This window comes from Microtus oregoni, unplaced genomic scaffold (assembly GCF_018167655.1).
Source record: "Microtus oregoni isolate MIOR12 unplaced genomic scaffold, Mior012 000014F_ref0000157, whole genome shotgun sequence".
NCBI lineage: Eukaryota > Metazoa > Chordata > Mammalia > Rodentia > Cricetidae > Microtus > Microtus oregoni.
Genome location: NW_024543073.1, coordinates 23,721,098 through 23,746,880, shown reverse-complemented (window position 1 = coordinate 23,746,880; position 25,783 = coordinate 23,721,098). Strand labels below are relative to the sequence as shown.

At 41.6% G+C, this 25,783-nt stretch overlaps 1 protein-coding gene across 3 annotated transcripts in view; it reads right to left on the bottom strand.

Annotated features, from left to right (window-relative positions):
- Positions 1 to 25,783, bottom strand: part of Rasgrf2 (Ras protein specific guanine nucleotide releasing factor 2) — a 225,649-nt gene that overhangs the window by 90,572 nt on the left and 109,294 nt on the right. For 2 of the 3 annotated variants that reach the window (XM_041663521.1, XM_041663519.1), the window contains exons 13-15: positions 10,434 to 10,516; positions 6,119 to 6,367; positions 5,000 to 5,259 (exon numbers count right to left, since the gene is read on the bottom strand). In XM_041663521.1, coding sequence (XP_041519455.1) covers positions 5,000 to 5,259; positions 6,119 to 6,367; positions 10,434 to 10,516 — 592 coding nt within the window. The remainder of the gene's footprint in view (positions 1 to 4,999; positions 5,260 to 6,118; positions 6,368 to 10,433; positions 10,517 to 25,783) is intronic. The other variant, XM_041663520.1, reaches the window with a different exon arrangement.

Genomic DNA, 25,783 nt, shown 5'->3' with positions numbered 1-25,783 from the left:
CAGGAAGAACAGTGGCTATTGGATGAGCCTAGGATGATTTGGGGGCTAGGTTGTGGGATGATTAAATTATTTATCTCTAAAAATATACCACCCTGCTTATTTTGAAGGATATTTTCAATTTCTCTTCTTTATCTTCATGCCATTTGCCATTTTCTTGAGATATTACAAAGCTGGCATTATCATTGTGGTAACAATGAAGTTCAGCAATGGTTGTTGGCAGATTTCAATGAATTTCCCCTAAAACTGTGGATGGCAGTAAGAGAGGCCTACGTTGCCTATGGCCACCGTGAGCTGATGTTACACCGTGAGACTGTGGGACTGGGTTTTGAAGTGGAAAGTAAAATTGTAGCCACTCTTGGTACTGGAGTTTGCCAGCTGTTTTGACTCTTAATGCTATGCAAAGCACATGCAAACATCTGTCAAATTAAAGATAGATCCACATCTTCTATTTCCCTGCCATTTGGAATATTTAAGATGGGACAGCAAGAGGAACAGAGCCGCAGGCTGACTTACACAGATGTCACATGCGTCTATGCACACTCATGCACAAGCACGCATCTCCATATACACACGCGTCTATGCACACTCATGCACAAGCACGCATCTCCATATACACACGCGTCTATGCACACTCATGCACAAGCATGCATCTCCATATACACTCTGGATTGTCAGGCTGATGCCTTGGTGTTCAGTTACATCTTCTATAAAGCAACTCATGACCAATGTCGCCCATATACTAATGCAAAATTAAAAAAGTCTATAATTGATTAGTCTTATCTATTCAGGAAAATGTCACGGAACCACCATGACACCAGTTTTAATTCTAAGCCTTTTACTGTGAGGGTTCGTTCTTCAAGTCCCAGTGACCAGGAAAGAGGAACTTTTAGAGACAAGTTGTTCTCAGTTTTGAATGGGAATCACATAATTACTTCCATGTCTGCTTCCATTCTGTCAAACACGAAACTCTGAAGCAAATTCAGGGGACTCCAGGGCTCAGAGGACCACACTGTAGACCATATTACCTTTATCCTCAGGTAACTTTTCACCCTTCCCCCATCACCTGATATCTTTATCTATTTTATTTTTAATCTGGATGTGCCTGGCCATGTGTCTGTTTGACTACTATCTTAAATACTTTTAGGGATGAAGTAAGAAATATAAGTGTGAAAAGGAATTAGAAGCAGCAATAGAGAGGGGAAGGAACTTGAAACGTCAGAAATGCTTATTGGAAGGGTCAAGGTGATGGTTTCAGGGTGCTAAGAGCTAAAGGGGCTGTGTTAGCAGGCGCTCCCTCTGGGAAATGCCCGAGCAGAGGAACTGGCGTTTCTAGAGTAGAACCTTGCCTTGACAAACTCATCAACCACACATCTTGGGCTTTCTGCACCACTCGGAATGGGAGAGGAACAGCACACAAGAAGCTGAAACAGCAAAACGTTCTTCCAGACTCCTACCACCCAGAGAAACCAGCTCTTCGGATGCAGTCATTTGAGACAAACCCGGAAGGAAAGAGGCCTTCTGCCTTCACTTATGCTAATTCTGGACTGTGGGAATGAGCCCCTTTGTCCTCGCCACCTGCCAGCCTCAGGGTGTGAGCAGCCAAGGTTGCCACACGGGAAAGCTTTGAAGCAGTCAAAGAGCATCTCCTGGGAGCTTGATCTACGCTTCTCACTTATCAGAATCTCTGCACGCTATTTGAATCTTCCAGACCATGTTAGAAGATTAGTCCTTGGCCCAATCGGGCTGAGAAATGGGACCTCCAAGGATGATTAAGTAACAAAAGCTCTGCCCTCATAAAAACTTTATGCTATTTGGAAAGAGGATGTTCATTCTAGAAGAATGAATTCAGCTTCCATCCTCTGACCGTGTCTCTTGTCATGTGAGGTCTTCTACCCCTCTAGAGAGCAAGAAAGAGCTGCTCTCACACTCCTGCCTTCCCCTGGACTTCTTACCCTCCGGAATCTCTAAAAAATAAACTTCTGTTGATTATGAATTACACAGTTTCAGATGCTATAACAGCCCCAAACAGATTAGACCCTACATTGAACTGTCTTCTAACTTACTGCTCCAATTAAAAAAAGCTTTTTATCTCTACTCCATCCTAAATAGGGTCCCAAGCATCCTAGATCAATGATATGCACTCTGGGCTTGGGCTTAAAGATCATAACTAATGAATGCAGTAACCAAAGTGCTGTGTTCTCAGCACAACAAGCTATACAGATCATCTAAACACAGGAGGGTGGTGTGCAGTGTAATACAGATCATCCAATCACAGGGGTAATGTGCAGTGTAATATATAGATCATCCAATCACAGGGGTGCTGTACATTGTAATATATAAATCATCCAATCACAGGGGTGATGTGCAGTATAATATATAGATCACCTAATCATTGGGGTGGTGTGCAGTATAATATATAGATCATCTAATCACAGGGGTGGTGTGCAGTATAATATACAGATCATCCAATCACAGGGGTGCTGTACATTGTAATATATAAATCATCCAATCACAGGGGTGATGTGCAGTGTGATAGGGGTCATTCAAGCACAGGGGTGGTGTACATTGTAATATATAGATCATCCAATCACAGGGGTGGTGTGCAGTGTGATGGGAGCCACTGGGATGAAAGCATGCATTTAGACTATTATAAAGAAAAAAAGAGGTCTTGTTTTTCTGATAGTAAAGGAACATTCATATCCATAATGGTAGGCTTTAGTGACATTAAAATGTTTTTGAAATTTTTTTAAAAAATAATGTTTCTTACATCATAGCTATTAGAATGATATCTATTTCAAAATAAAATAAAAGCTAGCCAAGTGCTGGTGGAACGTTTTTGCACTCCTGGGAATTTGAATTCACCACGCATATTTCTCCAAAATTTAATAATAGAATTAACATGTGTCCCAACAAGCCCACTCGTGTTACGTGTGTGTGTTCATGTGTGTGTCTGTGTGTGTGTGGGGGGGTGTTTTCCAGGTCTGAGATTAGGATCTCGAAGAGATATCTGCACTCCTGTTCATTGCACTGTTCACAGTAGCCAAGATGTAGAAGATGTAGAACTCAGACATCAACTGAGGGGAAAATGGCAAAAAAAAAATGTTATATGCATACAGTGGAATATTATTTTCCTGAAAAATTAAGGAAATCCTATGACAGGTAACATGGGTAGAAGCTCAAGGCTGTTACGATAAATGAAGTAAGTCAGTCACAAAACAAGCAGTGTAATTCCACTTCCAAAGACTCACAAACAGAACCCAGAGCGGTGCTTGCCAGCAGCTGGTGGGGTGAGGTATTGTCCAACAGTTGGGGTTTCCTGACCAAGAGGAAAGGTTCTAGTGATCTGTTGCTCACTTTCCTTAACTTAAAAATCACTGTGATAGTAAAAGAACTGAAGGAGGAAGACAACATTAGGAGGACTTTTGTTTTAATTTGCCACAGTGTTTGGGTGTCCTAGGAAAACCAGGAAGCTCTGCTTATAGAACCCATGGCGTCTAGGCATGGAAAGCTGCTCGTGAGCAGCTGTGCCCCAGGAAGGACGATCATTCCAAGGTGTGCTCACCCACAGCTGTCTAAACTGTCTCATTACCCAGAATGTGGCCTGCCTCCTCCCTCAAGTCATGGGGCTCTCTTGGCTCCTATCAAAGACACCCCCTGATTATGCTCAGCAAGGCACAGTCTCCCCTACGTTTCAGCTTCATGCTCTTGTCTCCACCTTCATGCCACCTGCCCTTACAGTCGCAGGTCTTGCGCCCAAATAATCAGAGTGGGCGCCATCCTATTTTCCCCATGCAACTGTTTTAGCCACGGGAACTCACAGAGCATCTGCTCAGTCTCCAGACTAAGCCTGATCACACGTAGGGCAGAAGACCTCATGCCAGCCCTCAGATCAACCAAAGGATGCTCTGGGAGCCATGAAGAGCTGACGCCAAAATCCTTGCTCCTAAATTGCTCCTGATTCCAAAGAAGATGAGAGTAGAGTTTTCTATTTTTCTTCCCTGTGGTCCAGTAGCAGAGGGGAAAGAGCCCACCACACCCTGGGGTCTTCCTGGACTGCCCAGTCCACTTCAGCCCCGGGGAGGGTTGCGATAAGTTCAAGTCCCTCCCTCCAGGGAGGCGATCAGACACTGGTGCTGGGTAGAGCCCAGTTACATCTGCCAGCTAGTCCGGCCTCATTATTTCCAAGAATTCGCCATGATTTTGCCAAGCTTGTTGTTTTAATGACTTTTTAATTATCTTCCCCTTTCTTCCTTCTTAATTGCTCACTTGTCAATTTAAAGAATTTCTATTTTTTTTTTAAAGATGCCACTTTGGATGCTGACAAGCACTCCAGTTGAAATTCCATTAAGTGCTTCACCCAGCAAGCTTATTTAAATTGTCTGAGGGTGTCAGCACATAGACACTTCAAGCAAGCAGTCTACTAGGATACTTTGTATAAAAGATAAGCCTTGGACACCCCTTATCTAATCGATTGGGTTCCCAGTTTGCTCCTGCTTTGTTGTCTACATGAAGGACCTGTCCCTCCTAACCCTTTGCTCATGAGGATAGCCTAACCTGGAAGTATCCTAGTAGACTCTAGCTAATCCAGCTTTACCAACATCCAAGAACATTATGATCTTAATGTATCAGTCCTCTACTGATGGCTAGACACAACTAGCCTTTGAATGGGGACAACAAGCAGCTCACTGTGACTGCAGGGCAGGAATATGCAAGGATGCTCTTTATTCAACTGGCACTGCAGCCATTCTTTGTACGCAGAAATGAGAAAACTGCCCCCAGACAAACAAACAAGTAAGCTGCGCCTTCCAGAAGGAACGGCGGGAAACCAGGCAGTTGCAAGCGTGGGGTGTGATCATAGCAATGTGCTGGAGAAGACACTTTGCAGACTTCATCCGGGCCTGCTGCACAGATCCCCAAGGTGTCCCTCTGTGTTCCCTCCCATAGCCCCTGCACTTTGCTCAGGAGCAGAGGGCCCCTGCTAAGATCCAGTGGTCCTTACCGGTGTGAGGTGGCGGGGATGCAGTGGGACTGTGGGAGGTAGGACTGCTAGAAGATGAAGATGTGGTCAGGTCCAAGGCTCCGATCCTTGAGTTCAAGGAAGATGTCAAGGATAGCTTTCTGGCCCTCACTGGTGAGGATGTTCTAGACACAGCAAGGGGCGGTGGGGAGGAGAACTTGCGGCACAGACGTGGGGATTTTCCGTCTACCATATGTTCACCTCTGTTGTTTGGGCTCGCGGCAAAAAATAACTCTAATGATCTAAAATGAAGAGCGAAGGCTGTTAAAGGATTGTAGCCAAAGGAAGACCTGTCTCAGATATCACACAAGAACATACTCTCAGCTCATCTACATTTGAAGACCTTGACAGCATTGTATGTCCACTGGATTCTCCGTAATCTAAACGCTAAAGGTGCACTTGCCCTTGCTAGGGGAACACAGATACTGTCCAGGCTCTCCAAAGCCTTGCCACTGAGGCGCAGTAAAGCCTTAAAGTAGAGACTCCCATCTTTGGGAGTCTTGTTAAGCATGCCAAACTGAGGTCTGCTCCGCAGTTACTGGGTCAATGAAATATCCCTTTCTCAGATAACCCAGAGGTGCACTGATGCCTAAGAGCGTTTCCGCACCAAATGGTAGGTATTGGAGACCCGGTTAGTGGGTTCCTGCATTGAAGCAACAAGCCAAATCAAACCAAATTAATAATTCAAATTTAATAAGAGGAGCAGAGCGAAGCAGCTCCTGGGTGACTTTCAGGAAGGCAGGAGAGCGAGCACGAGAGTACCTGGCAGATCTATGGGCCTGGTCTAAAAGCCTGTAGGAGATCTTGAGCAGTTCCAGCGGAGGATCAACCTATGGCCAGCTTTCTCGGAATGGGAGGAGTGGGGCTGGGTGGAGCTTCCCAACAACAAGAACATAACACCAATCATAATAAATAATGATGATGTTAAAATAAATGTGTCAGCTTCCAAATCATCATAGAGTAATCAATGGAGTCACTTGGAGACTTCCGACTTCTCCATATCTTCCCTGGGGAACTCTAAGACCTTTTACTTAACTTCCTCTGACGCAATAAGGTCAAAGGTGAGCCAACAGCTTAGGGGCATCGGCAATGCTGCAGTACCTGACTGGGATGGAGGTGAAAGGCCTCTTGTAGATGTCGGAGAGCTTCGCCAGCACCACAGCGGCCGTGGTGAAAATGCGGTAGGTGTGTAGAAAGGTGTTGAGGAAGTCAATGCTCAGAAACCGCAAGTCCGTCAACCGCTCCAAGAGGCGCTCCACGCTCGCGTAGCGGATCTGCGGCACTTTGCAGGAATTGAGTGTTTTACTGAAACAGATGTCAGTGTCGTCTTTATGAAGACGGGCATCAGACCTACATGCAAACCAGGAACGTGTGAGCAAAGCTGCTGGACCTTCTGCCTCAGCCACTGAGTGCTGCAGCGCCTGCAAACGCACACTCGTGTGAGGCTTCCAGAGTTTTCCACGGACAACAGAGCGATGTGCAGGTGGTATGACATGCCACAGATGTGTCTGGGAACATTATGTGCTACCATGACATTCTACTTGAGAACGAATTATGGAGGTTGCAATGACATGTGATCTGACTGTGTTGGTATCCTTCTTGCTCTAATTCAACATGCTTTATTAGAAAGACGATGCTAAGTCTCTTTTAGTAGAAAACATTTCTCATGTCTTCAAGCAGGTCAGAAGTGTGCTTAAGACAGAGTGGTGACAAGCCCCAGTGCACGGCCCTGTGCTGTGTAAGATATCATGATACGTTGTATTATAAATATGTAGTACCAGCACACAAGATATAATTTACTATTATACCTTTTAGAACCAGGTAAAGAGCTATAATAATCAGTTATATTGCTTTCATATTCTCTTACGTCCTTCCGATGTTTTCCTACATTTAGTTTCTCATCCTTTTTCTTTAACATTTTCCTTCTGTTTTACTTTCTTTTTGTTTTTCCTTTTATTTATTAAATTTACCTGAGGAGATGCATGTGGAGGTCAGAGGATTGCTGTAGAAATGGGTTTTCTCCTTTCACCGTGTGGGTCCCAGGGGTCAAACTTGGGTCATCGGGCTGCAGATGCCCTTACCTGCTCTACCATCTTGCTTGGGCCTTCTCTTCCTTTTCCTAACTTCTCAAATTGAAAGTCTAATAGATTTATTTTATTCTTTCTGACTTATACATAGGCTTAAACTTTTAACACAATTTAACTCACAAATTGACATGCTTAATTATATTCTGTTTTCAATATTCTGCACTCTAGGAAATGGATTTTTTTTTTAAAAAGTAGTAATGGACAGTGTCTAGTACCGACTTCTGCTGCCCCTGACTCAGCAGGAGGCACTCACAGGCAGCCTCTCTAGGAGGCCACTGGAACCCTCTTTCTCTTCGCTTCCTTACCAGCTCTCTTGTTCCTCTTCAAAACAGCATCAGAATGGACAACTGAGTCTTGGCTTTCACTGTTCTGATAAAGGTCATGTGCGGGGCCAGTGAGTCTTTGAGAGCCAACTTTTTGCTAAGAATCATCTGGCTTTGTTAGGAGAGTTCCTATTTAGGCCTTTTAAAGCTTTGAAAAATTTTAAATTATCTATTTATTTTCTTTGGTATAAGCAAGAAGCAATAGCTGTCTTATAGCTTGCTCTAGCACACAGTCTGCATAGAGCAGGTGAAAGTCCTCTGTCTGCAGCGTTTTAAATGACTAGCCTGCCTCTGCAGAGGACCTGGCCAGCGGTAGCCTGTTGGAAATATCCTAGTGGGTCTTGGAAGGTTTACTTTTAAGAACCAGCCCTGCTCTTTCATTCATTTACTGAATGATCCTCGGGCAGAGTTTTCTGGCTCTTGAGTTCTCATTTGTCAAAAGACCTGGGTGACTTTTATGAATTAACTCAGTGGCTGAGGCAGAAGGTCCATTTTTTCTCTCATTTTTTCCCATCAAAATCTCCATCTTCAAAGAAAGTCAAATATTATTTAAAAAAAAAAACTAAGTCTCTGCACCATTTAGAGGAAAATTCCATGTACTAGCTGTCAGTGTTTTGCATTCTAACTAGTTCTGAGCTTCGCTTCTTTTTCACTATAATTAGTTTGTTCAAAACACTAGGAGGGGAAAATGTGTTGCAGCCAGCATGAGATTAAGTTAAACTAATTACACCACTGTCCTTCAAATTTGTGATTATATTTTCATTTTAAGAAAAGAAATTAAATATTATAAAATTACTTAATTTTATTTCATTACACTGACTAGGCTCTTCCATGATTTCCCGAGGGTCTCTCAAGAAAGCCAAGTGTGTTACTTAAGCCTCCAATGGCAAGAGCAGCTCCTTTTTGGTAAACACATGAAAAGCAATCTTGAGAGATCAAAGCCAAATCGCCCATTATAATCGATGAGTTTTAAAAGGAAGTGAGTGCTTATGAAATGACGTCATGCCAGTAACAAGATGTGGCTGTTAGGATGTTTTCCCTTTTAGCTCTGAAAAATGCTGATTTCCCCCTGCCTCTCCAGTGGCATGTAGCCATGGAGACAGATGCACAGGGAAGCAGAATACAGCCTGAGGGTATGTTTTCCTCTGGTTTAAGAGAACCAGTGAGACTGGGCAATAAGAGAAGGAATAAATAAAGGTGTGCCCCTTCTCTTTGCCTTAGGAATATAGCCAGTGTGGTGCGGAAGCCCTGGCAGGTCAAGTCCTTCTCCCTTCTCCTTCACTTCTGTGAAGTCAAAGTCAGAAAGTTTGGTCTGTATGAAAGCGGTTATGCTAATGAGAATGGACGGAACCATTGTCATGGTAGGGGACAGTAAATGCATGCATCACCAACCATGAGGGTCAGACACACAACTGAGGTTTCCATTAACTTTGGAAGTCAACACGATGTGTGCAGCGTAGATATGCAGTTGCCTTGGGTTCCATGGGCTTTGAACTTACCTACAGTGTCTGACTTACCATTATGACTCTAAAGCACCATGGACTTTCAAATATATATTATTTGTGAAATCAGAGTCCTATTATAAAAATTAATAAGAAATTCTATTCAAAAAAATAAAACATAGTTTAAACTTGGCTTAGTCTATACTTGTTCTGAATATTCAGATATTTTAATTAATTCAAAAAGAAATTTCTAAGTCAAAGACCTAAGAAATTCAATGCAGACAGAATCTATGCCATAGCATTTAAACACAGCCCTCCCCAAAACATTTTAAAATTGACTAAAATTCATGATAATATTTGCAAATTTTATTTTATTTAATGTTTTTTATAGTGTTGCATTCTCTGCCTTCATGTGATGTAATAATAAGTTCTACAACTGTCCTTACACACTGGGGCCATGCTATCACTTCTCTGCAGTGCAAGATCATCCTTCTATAGGAACACTGTCATTTGTCTCAGCATGACAGCTCGGACCTGAAAATATCCATATAGACAAGCAAGAAAGAATAATAAACAATGTTCTTATTTCCAATAACTTAAAAATATATAATCAAGTTGTTTTTAAAGAAAATATTCTACTCTTAAAATGTGGACTACAAGGGACTGTAGAGATGCTTCAGTGGTTAAGAGCACTGACCTGGGCTCAATTTCCAACATCCACATAGTGGCCCACAAGCATCTGTAACTCCAGTCCCAGGGGAGCTGACCCCCTCTTCTGGCCTCCAAGCGTACTACATGCACATGGTGCACAGACATACATGCAGAGAAACACCCATTCACATACAGTTAAAACACGAAAACAATATGGAACACAAATAACCAAAAATAAAATGAGAACAAAAGCAATTCCCTAATTTCTGAATTTCAAAATGTCATAGTACACAGACCATTGATATAGAAAGTTCTAGCATGCATAGCTGGGAGTCATTGATAGAGCTCCCCATTCTAAACTATGGCCTCCTAGTGGTCCACTTAATCTACAGTTGCTTTCTTGAAATATAGACAAGATAGCAGCCCAAGCCAATAACCGCTGAGCAAAGCCAGGCACATGCAGTGAGCAGATAGTGCCACATTCATGCCAGCTGATGCCCATTGGGTATGTTCAATGCCTAACCCTGGCTCTATAGCCAGATCTAAGGGAGAGGATTCATACTCACTGGTATGATGCCAAATTAGCCAGCCACACCTTCATCCACCCCCTGACCTTGAGCAGTTTTTAATATTGAACTTGAGCATCTTGACAGAATTTTTGTCCTGGGTAAGGGTATATGTTAATTGTATGAAAACAAATCTCAATGCTATCTGCCAGTAGACTGTGAATCTGAAAAAGCATTTTCATATCAGTTATTGTTAGTTATGATTTAACAGGAATTATTCCATGACTGACAAGGTGGACCCTCTCTGGAAGAGGCAGAATCCTACTGATGATACTCTATTAATGGTTTCTCCTTCTCTACCCATCTGATCCTGATTCAGACAGAAGGAAGAGGGCTGTTGCACTTACTTAATCATATGCGGCACAGTGACTTTGGAATTCTCTTCGAAGACTATAGTCATTAAACCATTACATCGTATGTTGTCCACACACTGTGAAAAGAAAAAGGCAATTAAAACCCACATGGAAACTCAAACAGGTCATAGATAATTACCCATCTGTTTATGCTTCTCTCTCTCTCTCTCTCTCTCTCTCTCTCTCTCTCTCTCTCACACACACACACACACACACACACACAAACACACACACATACATACACGCACACACACAGAGAGAAAGAGAGAGAGAGATGATGTGAGAGGTGATGTATGCTGTGAATATGTTTTATTACCATTGGTTAATAAGAAGCTGCTTTGGGCCTATAGCAGGGCATAATATAGCCATGTAGGAAATCTGATATATAGAGAGAGTAGGTGGAGTCAGGGAGATGCCATGTAGCCATGTGCTGGTATCAGTAAACCACGAGCATCGTGGTAAAATATAAAATAATAGAAATGGGTCAATTTAAGATGTAAGAGCTAGCTAGAAACACACTTAAGCTATTGGTGAAACAGTATTGCATTTAATATAATTTCTATGTGATTGTTTTAGGTCTGAGAGACCAGGAACGAACAAGCAGCCTCCAACTACAAATTGGCACCAACATGGGCAACTACATCCACATAAAAACTGAGAGAGTTTGGGAAGAAATTCTAGACATAGAAAAAACAGAGTTTAGTGCTGCTTCTTGGTAGCCACGTTTTTTCCCAGATGGGTTCTTTGCTGGCAGCAAGTAGGAGCACCATGGCTCCCTTGAGAGAGCTCTTCCTGATTCAGCTTTAGCAGCAAAAAACAAAGCCACATGGATTTTTAACGAAATGATGGCCTCCTGGTTCTGTAGTAGTTGCATGAACAGCTCTGGCTCTTTCAGGAGACTTCGCACTTCAATGGGGTTTGTGAACAGAGTGCTACAACTTGCTTAATGGCATCACAGACCTGCTGTGTGCCTGGAAATGGGGCTGTGAGCATGGCTCACAGAGCTGGCACTAAACAGACCTCTCCCATGTTGGACTGGGCAGAGCCGAAAGGAAAAACAGCCTGAGTCCTAGCCATGCCACTTAGCATTTTAAGAAGCACTCCTGGGCAGAAAAGGATTACAGATACACAAAGGACAGATTCAGAAATAAACGACCTCTAAATGAGACACAGTGTGTTTTTTAAAAATGTACATAGGCTTGGGAGAGAGAAGAAAAAGAGTATAGAGAGTTATAAAAAGAAGTAAAGTCTTTAAAGAGACAGTAAAATAATATAAAATAGTATAGTCATAGATTAAAAAAGTAAAGAAAAATAAGCCACGTAAAGATGGAAAATACACAGAGAATCTGGATTATGTGTATTATTGTGTTTTTCTTTGATTTTTTTTTTTTTTACTGTGAATGAGCTCAGTACAGAGAGACATTTCAATGTATGGGCTGCTAAGCTAAACCTCTTGACTTCAAAATTTGGGTCTAAGGATATGTTGCTTTGGAAAAGAGGTTCTGCTTTTGTTTCCACAGAGGATGAGAACCTGCAGATTCCTTCCACGCTAATGTGGTTTGATGGACCAAGATCCCCTGAAAAGTCTCCACGAACCACAAAATTACTTCACCTAACAAAAAGGAGGAAGCAGTTTAGAAAGAACTACACCCAAATTTACAAATATTGTTTATAAATGTTTGTTTACATTTAAAGGGCAATATGCAATAGAGATGAATACTTTGCTTTGGTACGGATCTTGGTGTATTGATACAAATTTAAGGTCAATTCTGTTATATGTATTTTTGCTCTTGTTTAAGGTATTGTGTTTGTGCAGCTCATTTAAAATGCAGTATAGCTAAGAAATACAGACCCATAGATGGTCATCTATAATAGTCACACTTGTAATCATGTTAGTTAGGTTTTCTAGATGTACAGAGATATATTTCAGATGGATAGTTATACTTCAAACCTTTAAAAACTAACAGAATATGGAATTTAAAATGTTTTAAGAACTTGACTTTTCAAGATAATGAGTCTCATCTGCTCCTTGCAGCACCAGTCTACTCCAAGAGGAAGATGGGCATTGAAGAGGCTCCTTATGCAGTTTGTTAGTCATCTGGGCAAGAAGCTGCTCTTGCCTGTACTGCTTGATGGTATGCTGTGTGAACTGGACATGCAGAACCCACAGAAAATGACTGCTGAACTTGCCTAAAGAAGGTGAGACAGTCCTTCAGGGTTCTGCTTCATGAGAGAACTGTCAGACATTTTCCAGGGCACAGAAGAAAGCAACTGATAAATTTTGCCAGTACAAGGCATAAGAGATCTTCAAATTTCCTGCTACATAGAAACGTCTGCCAGATACAATGGGCCTGTAGGCTGAAGACAGATACTGCAACAATACAGAACTTTGGGTAACTGTCCAGGCAGCGAGATGCCTCTGTCAAATCTAGAGTTTTCGAGGTTGCTTACAATGCATTTCCTGTTTATTTAGGAATTATATACTTCTGGGGTCTTTGATGGAGTTGAAGAATAGATAGTGATAATTATAGTTTTCCTTAGTTATGCTAAAAGATAAAGTATTATAAATACTATAACTGTAATTCTTGCTTGATACCTTTTTGATATATGTAATTTTACTATGTTAAAGTTAAAACCTTCTTTTTTATTTAGACAGAAAAGAAGAGGTGATGTATGCTGTGAATGTGTTTTATCACCATTGGTTAATAAAGAATTTGCTTTAGACCTATAGCAGGGCACAGTATAGCCAGGTGGGAAATCTGATATATAGAGAAAGTAGGCAGAGTCAGGGAGACACCATGTAACTGCCAAAGGAGACAGACACCTGCGCATTGGTGCCGGTAAACCACAAGTCTCATGGTAAAATAAAAACTAAGAGGAATTGGTTAATTTAAGATGTAAGAGCTAGCTAGAAATACACTTAAGCTATTGGCCAAACAATATTGTAATTAATATAGTTTCTGTATGATTATTTCAGGTCTGGGTGGTCAGGAAGGAATAAGCAGCCTCTGACTAGAGAGAGAGAGGAGAGAGAGAGAGAGAGAGAGAGAGAGAGAGAGAGAGAGAGAGGGACAGAAGAGATAGATGTTACACACTGATAAAATCAACTCATACTATGAATTGTTAATTCAGCTTAATTAGTTAATGAAATGGTTAATTCAATACTATGCTTATAATCAAATTGTATCAGCCAAATGCATGACAAAATGATATACTTTCCCAGAGTGCATTTCTTCTTATTATTTTTATAGAACTGGGGAATCGATCATGGGACCTTGCGCATACTAGGAAAGTAGTCCTCCCCCTGCTCCTCAGTACCCATTTCTTAGAATTCTTACCACAATGTCACTATGTCGCAATATGTGTCAATCAAACACTAATCAGGAGGTTGGTACCTTCGGCTCCAGCTATGTTCATGTTCTGCCACCAAGGGCAGTATGCAGCAGTCAGATTGTGGATGGCATTTGGATGGAAACCATGTCTCTCCGAGCAAGCTCTGTGCCCACATTTCAGGTGTCTTTCTGCCAATAAATCCCCACATTTACTAGTTTGTCTAGCAGTTTCTGTTGGCACCATGTGGGGTTGGTGAGGGGGCAGAGCATACTTTCTTGTGTTTCTGGCACACTTAACTCTCTGTAACAACTTCTTCCGTTTTTTTAAGAGAACTCAGATATTTTGGTTAATTCCCCCGTTGTATGCATGTGTATGCCTTATTGATTTAAAATCTTCTGAAATCACATTGGGTTAAAAAAGAATTCATCTGAATTATAAATATTCCTTTTGGATAAAATAAATAAAAATAAGTGCATAACTATTTAAATAAAAGCTTGCTTCTGGTCACAACGGTCCCACACAGATCTTGTGACTGTGATTAGCAACAGAGACTGTCACTACAACATGACCTCACACAGACCTTAATTTGAAGGCCTGACCTGATCCCCAGTGCCAAATGAAAGCAACACTGTGCATAAGAGATTAGATCATTGACGGTTGGGTCACCTTGGTCTATAAGCCATTTTCATATTTGTTTTTCTTTCAAAAGTTGTTTCCTTAAGTTTTATGCCATTATTTAAGCTACCAGGAAGAAAGGCTCAAACCCAGGAAAATGAAGTTTTCCTTTACACATTTCCTTAAACTATGGCACTGGGAAATAATTTTGAGTTATATTTCTTCACACAAATATTTCGTTTCTTAGCTATCAATTTACTTATATGCGCTTAAAGGTGAATTTAGGGTCCAACTAACTCCTCAAGATTGATGCCAAAAATTCAAGACACAAGTCAAGACAGGCCAGATCAGAGTAGATTTGGATAAAAGGCAGAAAACAGTGAGCTAAAGCCCAGAAAGACACACACACACACACACACACACACACACACACACACACTGCATGTCTATACATTTGCTGTAAGTAATCTTCAAAACAACTGGGTTATGGGGCACCAACTCAGAAATATATACAAAGGAAGATGCAGAAATCACAGTTTACCAGAATTCCAATGATTTCTAGCCCAAGATAAGAGGGGGAAATGTTCTGTAGGTTCTCATAAAAAAAAATACAAGACAATACATCATACAGTGCTCTCAACATCTTTAAAGTAACTACAAATAGAGCCAAACTGCTTTGAGAAACACTTTGAAGTGCTAGTGAGCACCCATGCTCTGGACTCCAGAGAAGGCAGCCCAGAGGTGGCTGCACTGCAAGCACAGGTCTCACACTCTCCAGAAAGCTGAAGGCTGTTCCTCTTCAGAGGCAGAATAAACGCTGCTACATGTACTGGTCCACATAAGTCTTAGGGCCCTGGGACATGAAATCACTCTCCCCCAGTCCTGAAACAGCAGCACTGAGCATGCCAGTTTTGGAGGGTGTCTACCAGTGAGCCAAGCTGCCATAGAATTGCTCTCCTCTTGGATCTAAAATATGATGGGATGGTCTTTACAAGAGGATTCTCAGGGACCGATGGCAATATATCCTGGTGACCCCTCTGCACAGTTTATAATGGAGACAAAGGAAAGAGTCAGCTGGACTCAGGCAATGGGGAAGAGAATCTTGGATATTTACTTTTATCCCGAAGGCATATGGGAAGCCACTGAGAACTTCTCAGCAGTTCCTTTATGTTGGGCCATCTGAACCAGACTCGTGGAGATACTCATTGTAAAGGGGAAGAAGAGACGGAGGCCCCTGGGGTCGTTAGAACAACATTCTGAGTTGATAAATGAAAAGATCCGTGTTTCCCAGGAGACAGATTGTGGAAATGAAAAGGAAAGTGGGGTACTCTGAAGAAAAATGTAAGAAGACATGATTAGTTAAAGCATAAAGCCAAGAAAATTCTATGGTAAAAACCAAAGATGACCTTACTATAAGATAATTTAAAATTTTTCTGGTGCCAATAGTGATGATGATGATGATGTCCTTTGGTTAAAACAGCGCTTAACCCAAACCAGTCTCTTTTTTGAATTGTCAAGAACACCAAGAAGTTACATCCAGTATAAATCCTGGGGTCTTCAAAAATGGGTGCTTCACAATTGCACATATCAAATATTCATTAGGAAACAGACACTGGGCTAAACGTTAAATACTCTGATGAGAGCAACTCTCTAGAGAAGCATGTACTCTGGCTCACAGTTCAGGGTACAGTCCGTGATAGGTGGGAAGTCAAGACTGCAAGAGCTTGCAGCAGTTGGTCCTGCTGCATCCGCAGTCAAGGGGCAGACAGAGGATGAAGTTGAGCCAGTGCCCAACTCACTTCCTTCCTCCTTTGCACACAGTCCAGGATCTCTGCCCAGGGAGCTGTACTGCTCGTAAGGAAGATGAGCCTTCCTTCATCACTTAATCAAGATGTTCCCCACAAGCATGAGCAGAGGCTCATTACCCAGGTGATTCCATCCTGGAATCAGCCACTGTTTCACATCCACGTTCTCAAGAGAAAAATGGGGGGGGGGGATTATCAAACTGTGGTTTGGGGCACAGGGTAATCACCAAAGGGTTTTACAGAAAGACACTGCAAATAGAGAGAGTAAGGAAGGACCATTCCTTCCAAAGACCTTCCCAGTTAATCTTACAATGTCCTTCCTCTCCCAGTGTCCTTGACGTACAATGAGAATGCAGCTTGAGTTGTCAACACAGGAAGTGGGAGAGTGGAGAGATGGGGTTGGTGATCTGTGTGACAATGAGCTATGTTCCTTTATTTTCTTTTTATTAAATGAATTCTAAGCAAATGGCATAATTGTGCAGGCAACAACCCTCATGGTGATTGCACAAGGCTGTACAAGCTAGCACAGAGCTGGGACCACAACCTATTGACATCACACACACCCAGCCCCACAGAGGCGAACAATCTGCTTATGTGAAACCCAGTCCAAAAGGAGCAGACAAAAGAGGTGGCTGAAGTCATACATGCGCGGGTTACAAAGAAACAATGACACCTCTTCCTAGATAGGAGTGACAAGCATATTTAACTGGTTTCTTAGGGATTGATAGGCTCATTCCCTACAGAACACGGGAACTAGGGAGTCCGCAGCCTGGACACCAATACACCCTTGGAGAAGAGCTCAGGGGGCATCTTGCATGTGGAGGACCAAGTTAGAGAATACGAGAGGGGCAGAGCATTTCTGCACCCCATGGAGACTATAAGAGAAGTTAGGGCATCTTAGGATCCTACAGGCTGACTGTGCTCCCTCTTTTCCTGGAGACCAGAAGTACTTTTCCTCTCTATTCTTGAAATAAGAGATCAATAGGAAAGGGGTCTTTAGACCTGTCCTCTCAACTCCCTTACCTAGGAAACACCTGTTTCTATAGAAACCAAAGCAGCTGTGATGTGTGGTCACCATGACAAAAGTGGAGGATGAGAGCACTTTTAGGAGCCAACATAGAGTTCTTTTCCATCCTCAGTATAAGGAACAGGCACTGCCCCCGCCCCACCTTCATCTACTGCATCACTGGTCCAGGAACAGGCAGCTACTTGAGACCTGGGAAGCTTTGCAGACTGAAGCAGAAGAGGCACAAGGAAAGACTCTTAACCAAACCCATCACCACCCAGAATGATATAAAAATCTGTGGAACTAGCTGGGCAGTGGTGGTGCACACCTTTAATCCCAGCACTTGGGAGGCAGAGGCAGGCAGATCTCTGTGAGTTCAATGCCAGCCTGGTCTATAAAGTGAGTTCCAGGACAGCCAGGACTGTTACACAGAGAAACCCTGTTCAGAAACACACACACATGAAACTGTGGTATAGGAAGCACTTCTTTCTTTTTCACCTCTGATAGATACACATTGGGATACTTTTGTGACTGAAATAAACTGAATTTCTAAAGAAACATGCAATTCTATAAAAGAGATTAAATGGAAACATAATGTCCAAAAACTACTACAAGAAGATGTAAGAGATTTTAACTATTTAGTTAAATTACTATTCATCCTAGAAATAGAATTCAAGACTCTTCCTTCTTTCGCAACTCTCTCTTCGCAAAAATAGGAATTCATACTTTTGAAATTGAGATGGAAGAAAAAAAGAGAATATAGATCTTTGCCATCTTAGTGTTTCTATCTTTATTTAATCTTTTGAAGATTGATTTATTTTTAATTTGTGCATGAGTGCTTTGTGTGCATGCTTCTAAGTGCCCCCAATGCCTGCCTGCTGTCTGTAGAGGCTGGAAGAGGGCACCAGATCCCCTAGAACTGGAGTTATCAAGTTATTAGCAACTCTGAGTGATGGGAATCAAATCCTGGTCCTCTGCAAGAACAACAGGTGCTCTTACCTTTTAAGCCATCTCTCCAGTCCTGTATTTTTTATTTTTATAATATATTTCAACTATCCAGAAAAGATCAAGACATTCATATGTCAGCCACCCAAACACAACTGCTACCAACACATTCATGCATTTGTATAGGTTATTCTTTTTCTCTTAAGGATATTAAACACCATTACTATAGAAAAATCCCCTTCTTCTTCAATTTTTTCCAGGCTCCTCCCACTCGGAAGGAAGCCCTGTGCTGAGCTAATGGTACCTTCCTTGCCTTAGTCGGGGCTTCCACCGCTGCGATCAAACAACATGAGCAAAAGGAACTTGGGGAGGAAAGGGTTTATTTTGATTCCACTTCTATGTCACATTCTGTCATCAAAGCAGGTCAGGACAGGAACTCAAGGCAGGAGCTGATGCAGAATCCATGGAAGAACACTACCTACCTGGCTTTCACCTCATGACTTGTTCAGCATTCTCGCCTACACAACTCAGAACCACCTGCCCAGGGGGTTCATCACCCTGCCCACGTCGGCCTTTAACCAATAAAATGCCATACAGACTTGCCTTCAGGCAATCTGCATGAAGACATTCTTCATTTGAGATTCCTCTAGCATATGCCAGTTGACCAAAAGAACCTAGCAGGACACTCACTTTTTATCTCCCTTTTTGTCATATTAGCTACACTGGATTGTATTTGTACACTGCAATACATATTATTTCTATTTTTAAAATTCACACAGATGTTTGCATTTTAATCCAACATTGCTTTCAGGTTTATTTCAGTTTATCTGTATTGTTCATTGGTTCATTTTAACAGCTATGTTTCCTATTGCCTAAACAGACATATTTATATATTTAAGAGGTTTTCATTTTCTGCTATAATAAAAATGCAATGACTAAACTTACATATTTCTCCTTGTGAAAATGATCCTATTCGTCTATCTTCTAGTTATCCAAAGTAATTTTAAGATTTTTCCTTTTGTGTTTCTTTTTCTTCAGTACTGCTCAATGTTAGATGGGATTCTGAGAATGAGAAACTTGAAATTCAGCTTATTTCTTTAATCTGATGACTCATATCTTTTATTTTTTTTATAATAATCCCTACTCGTGCTCACTTTGGTGATTGCATCTCCCCTGTTGTCTTTCTAAGCCTCTCCCAAACCTTCCAATGCTGTTCTCTTTTGCTGAGTCTCCTTCCCCTATCTTGGCTGTACTCAGACAGCTTTCTTATAAATGTGGTAATAGTGCTTATCTTCTCACTAGCTGTGATCAATCCACCGTCTTTAATTATTAAATTGTGATTTTGAAGTTCATAGTTTCCACTTAAGAGTATCACTTTGGTAGGGGGCAGGGAGGTAGAGACATAGCCCAATAGTTGTGAGTACTTCCATAGGACCCAGGTCCAAATCCAAGTACCCACATGGCAGCTTGCAACTGTCTGTAACTCCAGTTCCAGGGGCTCAAACACCCTCACACAGACACACATACAGGCAAATTACCAATGCACATAAAATCTAAATAAATAGATCATTGAAAAGATTGTCTATTGGGTTCCTTGGCAATTCAGTTGTCATTTTGACAATATAGAATTCCTTTCTCTTGTGTCCTTCCTTCCTGGTTCCTTTCTTTCATCATTTATTGTGTTTTAATCATTTTTAGTTTACAGTCCTGATGGTCACACTAGTATGTGAAGTCCATTAAAAGCATACCTTTGTCTGCGTCCCTTTGGTGTGTGTGTGTGTGTGTGTGTGTGTGTGTGTGTGTGTGTGTATATATATATATTTAACCCATGTCATAAACCAAGTGACGCTGAGAGGATAGATCTGGATTTGCTTCCAGAACCCTCTGGGGATTTCAGCAATCAATAATAGTAATAATTTCTCAGCTTGGGATGTTTTTGTCATTAAATTCTAATTCCATAAGCCAGAGATACCTCCATTGGTACCCTGTTAGAAGAACAAGTGCCTTCTATCTTTCTGTACCAATGAGTGAAATTTTTAAGTTCTTGTTCCACAGAAGGGATGGATGCCAATGTCCAGGCTTTGACTAAGGATCCTGATTATTTTCACAAGCCTCAGAGTTTGTCTCACAACCTAATAGTGTTAATTCTCCAGAGGACAGGGGCCGAGTTCCATCTACAGCCATTCCCCAGTCTCTTTGGATGACAAATTTTCAGATCTGTTGTTTCTTGTGATTAGAGATTTCTCTTCCTACCTGTACATGTCACCTATGTGTTACATTAGTTTATGTTACTGAATCCGGGTATCAAATGTTTCTGTCCCACAGCTAGTCCTAAATCGGTCTAGTTCTCCACATTCCCAGGGCTGTGTTGCAGAATATTTGTGTACACTGTAAATATATGTCTCTCCTAACGTGCCTTCTGATTGGTTTAATAAAGAGCTGAATGACCACTAGTAGTCAGGAGAGATAGGCAGGATTGCTGGGGAGAGAGAGGAAGAGGAGGAGGAATATAGGCATGCAGATGATGCCAACAAGACCCCAGGGGACAAGGAGAGGAAATAGGAGGTGCCAAGTTGGGAGAGAGGTAATGCCTTGTGATAGAACATAGATTAATATAAATGGGTTAATTTGTTATAAGAGCCAGTTGAGGCAAGCCTAAGCTAAAGCCAAGCTTTATTAATTAATAATAAGACTCTGTGTCATTATTTGTGGGCTGGCAGTCCTGATGAGAAACTCCTGATACAGGGCTGCAACTTGAGCTAAGAGCTTATATCCAAAGGAGACATTTGTTTCACAGTTTTTAGACATCTCATCCAAGGTCAGGTTTCACTTAGACGTCTTTCCAGTTCACCGTGTGGAGCCTTGAAGTTATTGCCAATGGGAATGAAAAGAAACTTACACTTACGTTCGAGTTTCAAAAAGATAAAAATATGCAGGTAGTCGGAACCATAGCTCAAAAGTGCATAGAACAAATAGGGACATTTCACTTACACAAAAGGTCTTTGCCAAACGCTATACGATATCCAACTATCTATGGGACAGACAAATGGAGGGACAAATAGAAGACAGATAGATGCTATGTAGACAAATGGTATGTAAATAGAAGACAGATGGACGGATGGTGTCATAACAGAGGAGTAGTTCTCACTAGAGCTACCTCAGCCAGCTTTCAACTTCTATCTCACTTTTATTCAGGGCTTTGAATAATGCAACACTGAAAAGAGGTACCATTTCAGACAAAAGCTAAGCTGTAGTAGACTATGCACATGTTATGTATACAAGTGGAAAGTGTGGTATAAACAACAGACCCTCTATATCTCTGGATTCAACAGACATGCTTCAATAAACTGCAGACGAGAAACACTGAAGGGACAACTCATCTCTGTTCACACCATTGTTTTCTTGCCATTATTCCCTAAACAGTACAGTGTAGCAAAGATGTAGCAGCTCACAATGTTGCTTTAAGTGTTGGTTCAGCTGTTGTCAGTGGTCTAGAGATGATTCAAAGGATGCAGGAGGCTGCTTGCAGATATTCCATTTTATACAAGGGGTTTGAGTATGCCAGATGTTGGTAACCCATAGGACCGAGAGTCAGTCAACCCCACAGATGCTGAGGGGAAAGAGAATTCATCACTATGAAGTATATATCTTAGGGGTTAGGGAGAAATAACTGTACCTGAGGAAAACGAGTACAATTTTATAGTTTAGAATAGATGCACAAAAAAATAAGCAAGGTGTCAGATGGCTTTAATTTCATACTGAATTTGTGTGAACTACAATAAACCTTGAAAATAACAGGATAATAAAAGTGGTCTCCTATAGTTTAACTTATTAAACATGTCTTACATTTACATGTGTGTGTGTGTGGGTGAGAGAGAGGAAGAGAGAGAGAGAATGTGCAGATGCCACGGCCACCCAAATGTGGAGGTCAAAGAACATTTTGTGGGAGTCAGTTCTCTCCTTCCACTGTGTGGGTCTCCTGTATCAAACTCACGCCATGAGGCTTAGCAGTAAGTGCCTTTACCCAGTAAGACATCAGCCCTTGACTAAGGTCTATGTGAGAATAGGCCCGTACACATACACGCAGACGCACGTGCACACACATACACACATGTGCACACACACAAACATACAAACTCACATGCACATGCACAGGCACACACATGCATGTGATACAGCTGGTTTGGAGAAGTGTTCCTTGTTTTTGCTTTGGGGTTTACAGCTTTTGTCCATGGGTCGTTGTCCTACCATGGTCTACTGTGTCATCGTATTATTTTAGATTCTCAATGTTTTCAATACTTCCATTCTACAGGTAGTAGAAAGAAATATTTGATTCCACTTTCTTTGAATTCACCGATGTTATGTTAAAGCACAAAATTGATCTAAGAGTAGCTATTTTAAGAAGTAAAGCATGACCAGTGGCTACAAATCCTCCACAGAGGTCTAAAATGTAGACTGTCTGCCCAAGCCAAGAAATATGAAGAATTTTAATTCTTTATTTTAGTTAATTTTTATAATAGCTTCAAAATCTGTTTAATGTACCATTGTGCATGTAAGAAAGACAAGCACCAATGAGTGCGCTTCACTGAAAGGAATGGTCAAATCTTTGCATCAAGTCCTCCCTATAAATAGATGGAAGGGGAAGAATTATTGGTTGAGACCATTAGCTATTTGCATGTTTTGTTGAAGGCGCCAACAGTTAATTATGGCCTACTGGTATAACTAAAGGTGTAATTAATCATTCAAGTAATTGTTCCTCCTTAAAATTACAGCTTAGGGGACAGAGACTGGCAAAGCTGAAAGTAGATCTTGTAGAGTTCCTTCTGTGAAAGTAGGACTGTCTTCCTTCTCAGGAACTGCAAGACTGTCTTGAGGAAGACCCATGTATGATTAGGGCCACACAAGAGCCTGGCACTGTGGCTTCCAATCAAGCCACAGGAAACTAAGATGCAAAAAATGTAAAAGACAAAGTAACAGCGACTGTATTCAAAATTTGAAAGCAAAGAAGTTGTCAGTTTCCCTGGTCTGTGAAGATAGTTTCAGTAAATTAGTGTTCAACTGGCATAACCAGAAAGGAAGTAGAAATAGCAGGGAATGCTAACCTCTTGAGTGATTACAAAGATGTAAATTAAAACCTCTAGAAGGCAAAACCCAATATTCCATTAAGCTGGAAGATGTGGCGATATGCCATGTTTTTGGCAGGATTTAGTGATTTAGATATTGCATTGATGGTATGAAGAATTATACCATGCTTTTTGGGTGGTGATAGCGATATTAGGGATTGAACCTAGGATACCACACGCAGGAGGAAAATACCCTGACCTTCATATTTCCTGAAGGTAATGTGGCCAAATATGAGTTACTAAATGAAATCATGAAAATGATCATGGCCTCTATGTCAATCTTACTTTGGGAGAATGTATCAGTGAGGACCTGGAAATGGGGAGCGATCTCTTACCAAGTTAGCACCACGTTACATATTAGTTCTAAGACTGGGAAACAGCACACATACTCATCGCCCAATTATTTGGAAAAAAAGCAATAAAAATTAAACGTGATAAAATATATGCCTTATGTATGTTCACAATACAATTATTAGAAGAATAGGTTGGAGAATTTCTGGGAATATAAAAAGCAAATGAGGCAAAAATGATAACAACAAATACCCTCTGAAGCCAAACTGTGAACTCATTTTTGAGTGGATGCTAAGGTCTTTAGAGATGGAAAGAGTTCGCTCTTTGGTGCAGAGGTCCTGTAATGTAATTGAACAGAAGTGGTCTACAGAGCTTGTTAAGGGTAGGGCATTTTGAATATCATCTGCAATTTAGATTCTCAATGATGCATTTGCACAGAACTCCTTCAGTAATGCTGACATAGGCTGTGTGTAGAAAACACTTCAGTAAAACATCTTGGTGTGCTGCATGTTGGGACTATTTCGAGTTCATCTTTGTGGCCAGGTTTTTCCACATGTGCAATGATATACTAAAGAGGCCTTCTTCAAACTCTCAGTGGGCTCTTCCAGCAAATAATAGATATGTTCGGCTATACTTATAATATTGACAAATTTCATGAATTTGTATGATTTCTCCCACAAAATGAATATGCTTTAGGCCCAGCACGAATCAAGTTGAGAAAAGGGCATGTAGACTGGAGGTTCAATCACAAGAATATTCAGTGCTTGCCATTCAGGCTCCGCTGCAAGATCAAAAGGTACCCCCTAAGCCCTACTGCCCTACCCCGCTCTGGCAGAACTCCACATAGGGCCCTCCATCCTCCTCACGTGCTTCCTTCAGTTGGCTTTCAAGATGCCATCCATAGCTTTGGCCATCCTATCTCTGTGGCCCCTTCTCGGTCCTTACTACTGTTCCTTCTGGTTTCTCTTTCATACATCAACATCCTCTCACAGTGATTTCAAAAGGCTCACGGCATAAATTCGCACCTGAATGACCCAGGGCCTCCTACTTGGGCATCTCTCCTACGGCTTCCAGGGCCATCTCAGTAGCTGACAACTGCATTCTTGCAGTGGCTTAGGCCATTTACCCTCACATCACCTGCCACAAAATGTTCTCTCTCCTCCATGATAAGGCCTCCCTGGCCCTTCCTTCAAAATGAACACAGAGCAGAACGCTATGCCCAGCTCCACTGCTCACAGACTGTGTGAATTTTCTTCGCCTCCTTCTGGTGACTACAGGAGCCTTTTTCCTTACCTCCTTGTATGCCAACTGGCTCTCCACCTCATTTGCTCCCTCCACAATACCCGAAGTGACCTTCCAAGGTCTAAATGAAATTATGGAGTCCATGTGCTCAAGTCCCTGAATAGCTACCACCTGACTTGAAGGACTAACTAAAGACCTGGCCCTGCCATGGACTGATTGCTTGATCTGGACCCATGACCTCTTACTAGTTCCATTTTCTCCAGCTCAGTCACGCTAGCTTTCATGGCATTCCTTACAACACAGAGTATTGTAAGATTTTAGAGTATTTGTGATCACAGTGTCCTCTCTGTGGAATGAATTCCACTTCATCACATGTCCACGTGGTATCCCTATTTACTGCACTTTTTGGGTGTGTGTGTGTTCTCACAAAAAAAAAAAAATGTAACCAAGCCGGGCGGTGGTGGCGCACGCCTGTAATCCCAGCACTCGGGAGGCAGAGGCAGGTGGATCTCTGGGAGTTGGAGGCCAGCCTGGGCTACAAGAGCTAGTTCCAGGACAGGCTCCAAAACCACAGAGAAACCCTGTCTCGAAAAACCAAAAAAAAAAAAATGTAATCAATACAAGGGAACTTCTCGTTGCTGGCTCCTCCTTTTCTTATTTTATGTCACAATGGCCTAGAAGAGTACTTGGCATAGTAGCACTGCATAAATGAACCTGTGAGGTCACATGATGAGAAGGTATTATTGAAGATAGTAATTTAATGTATTGATCTCACTACCACTCAAGGAGCTATAACTTTCTTTTTTCAGTAATAATTATTGCTTATCTTGATCATTTTTCTGATTAGCAGAAGAATACATTCTTGTAAGACACTCATGCTTGGTACATGAGTATTCTCTACATTCCCACTGCAAAGGAAAGCCACAGTCAAGACCCAGAACCGTGTCTGAGACTGTTAAGCAGGCTCATGTCATTGGATGCCTA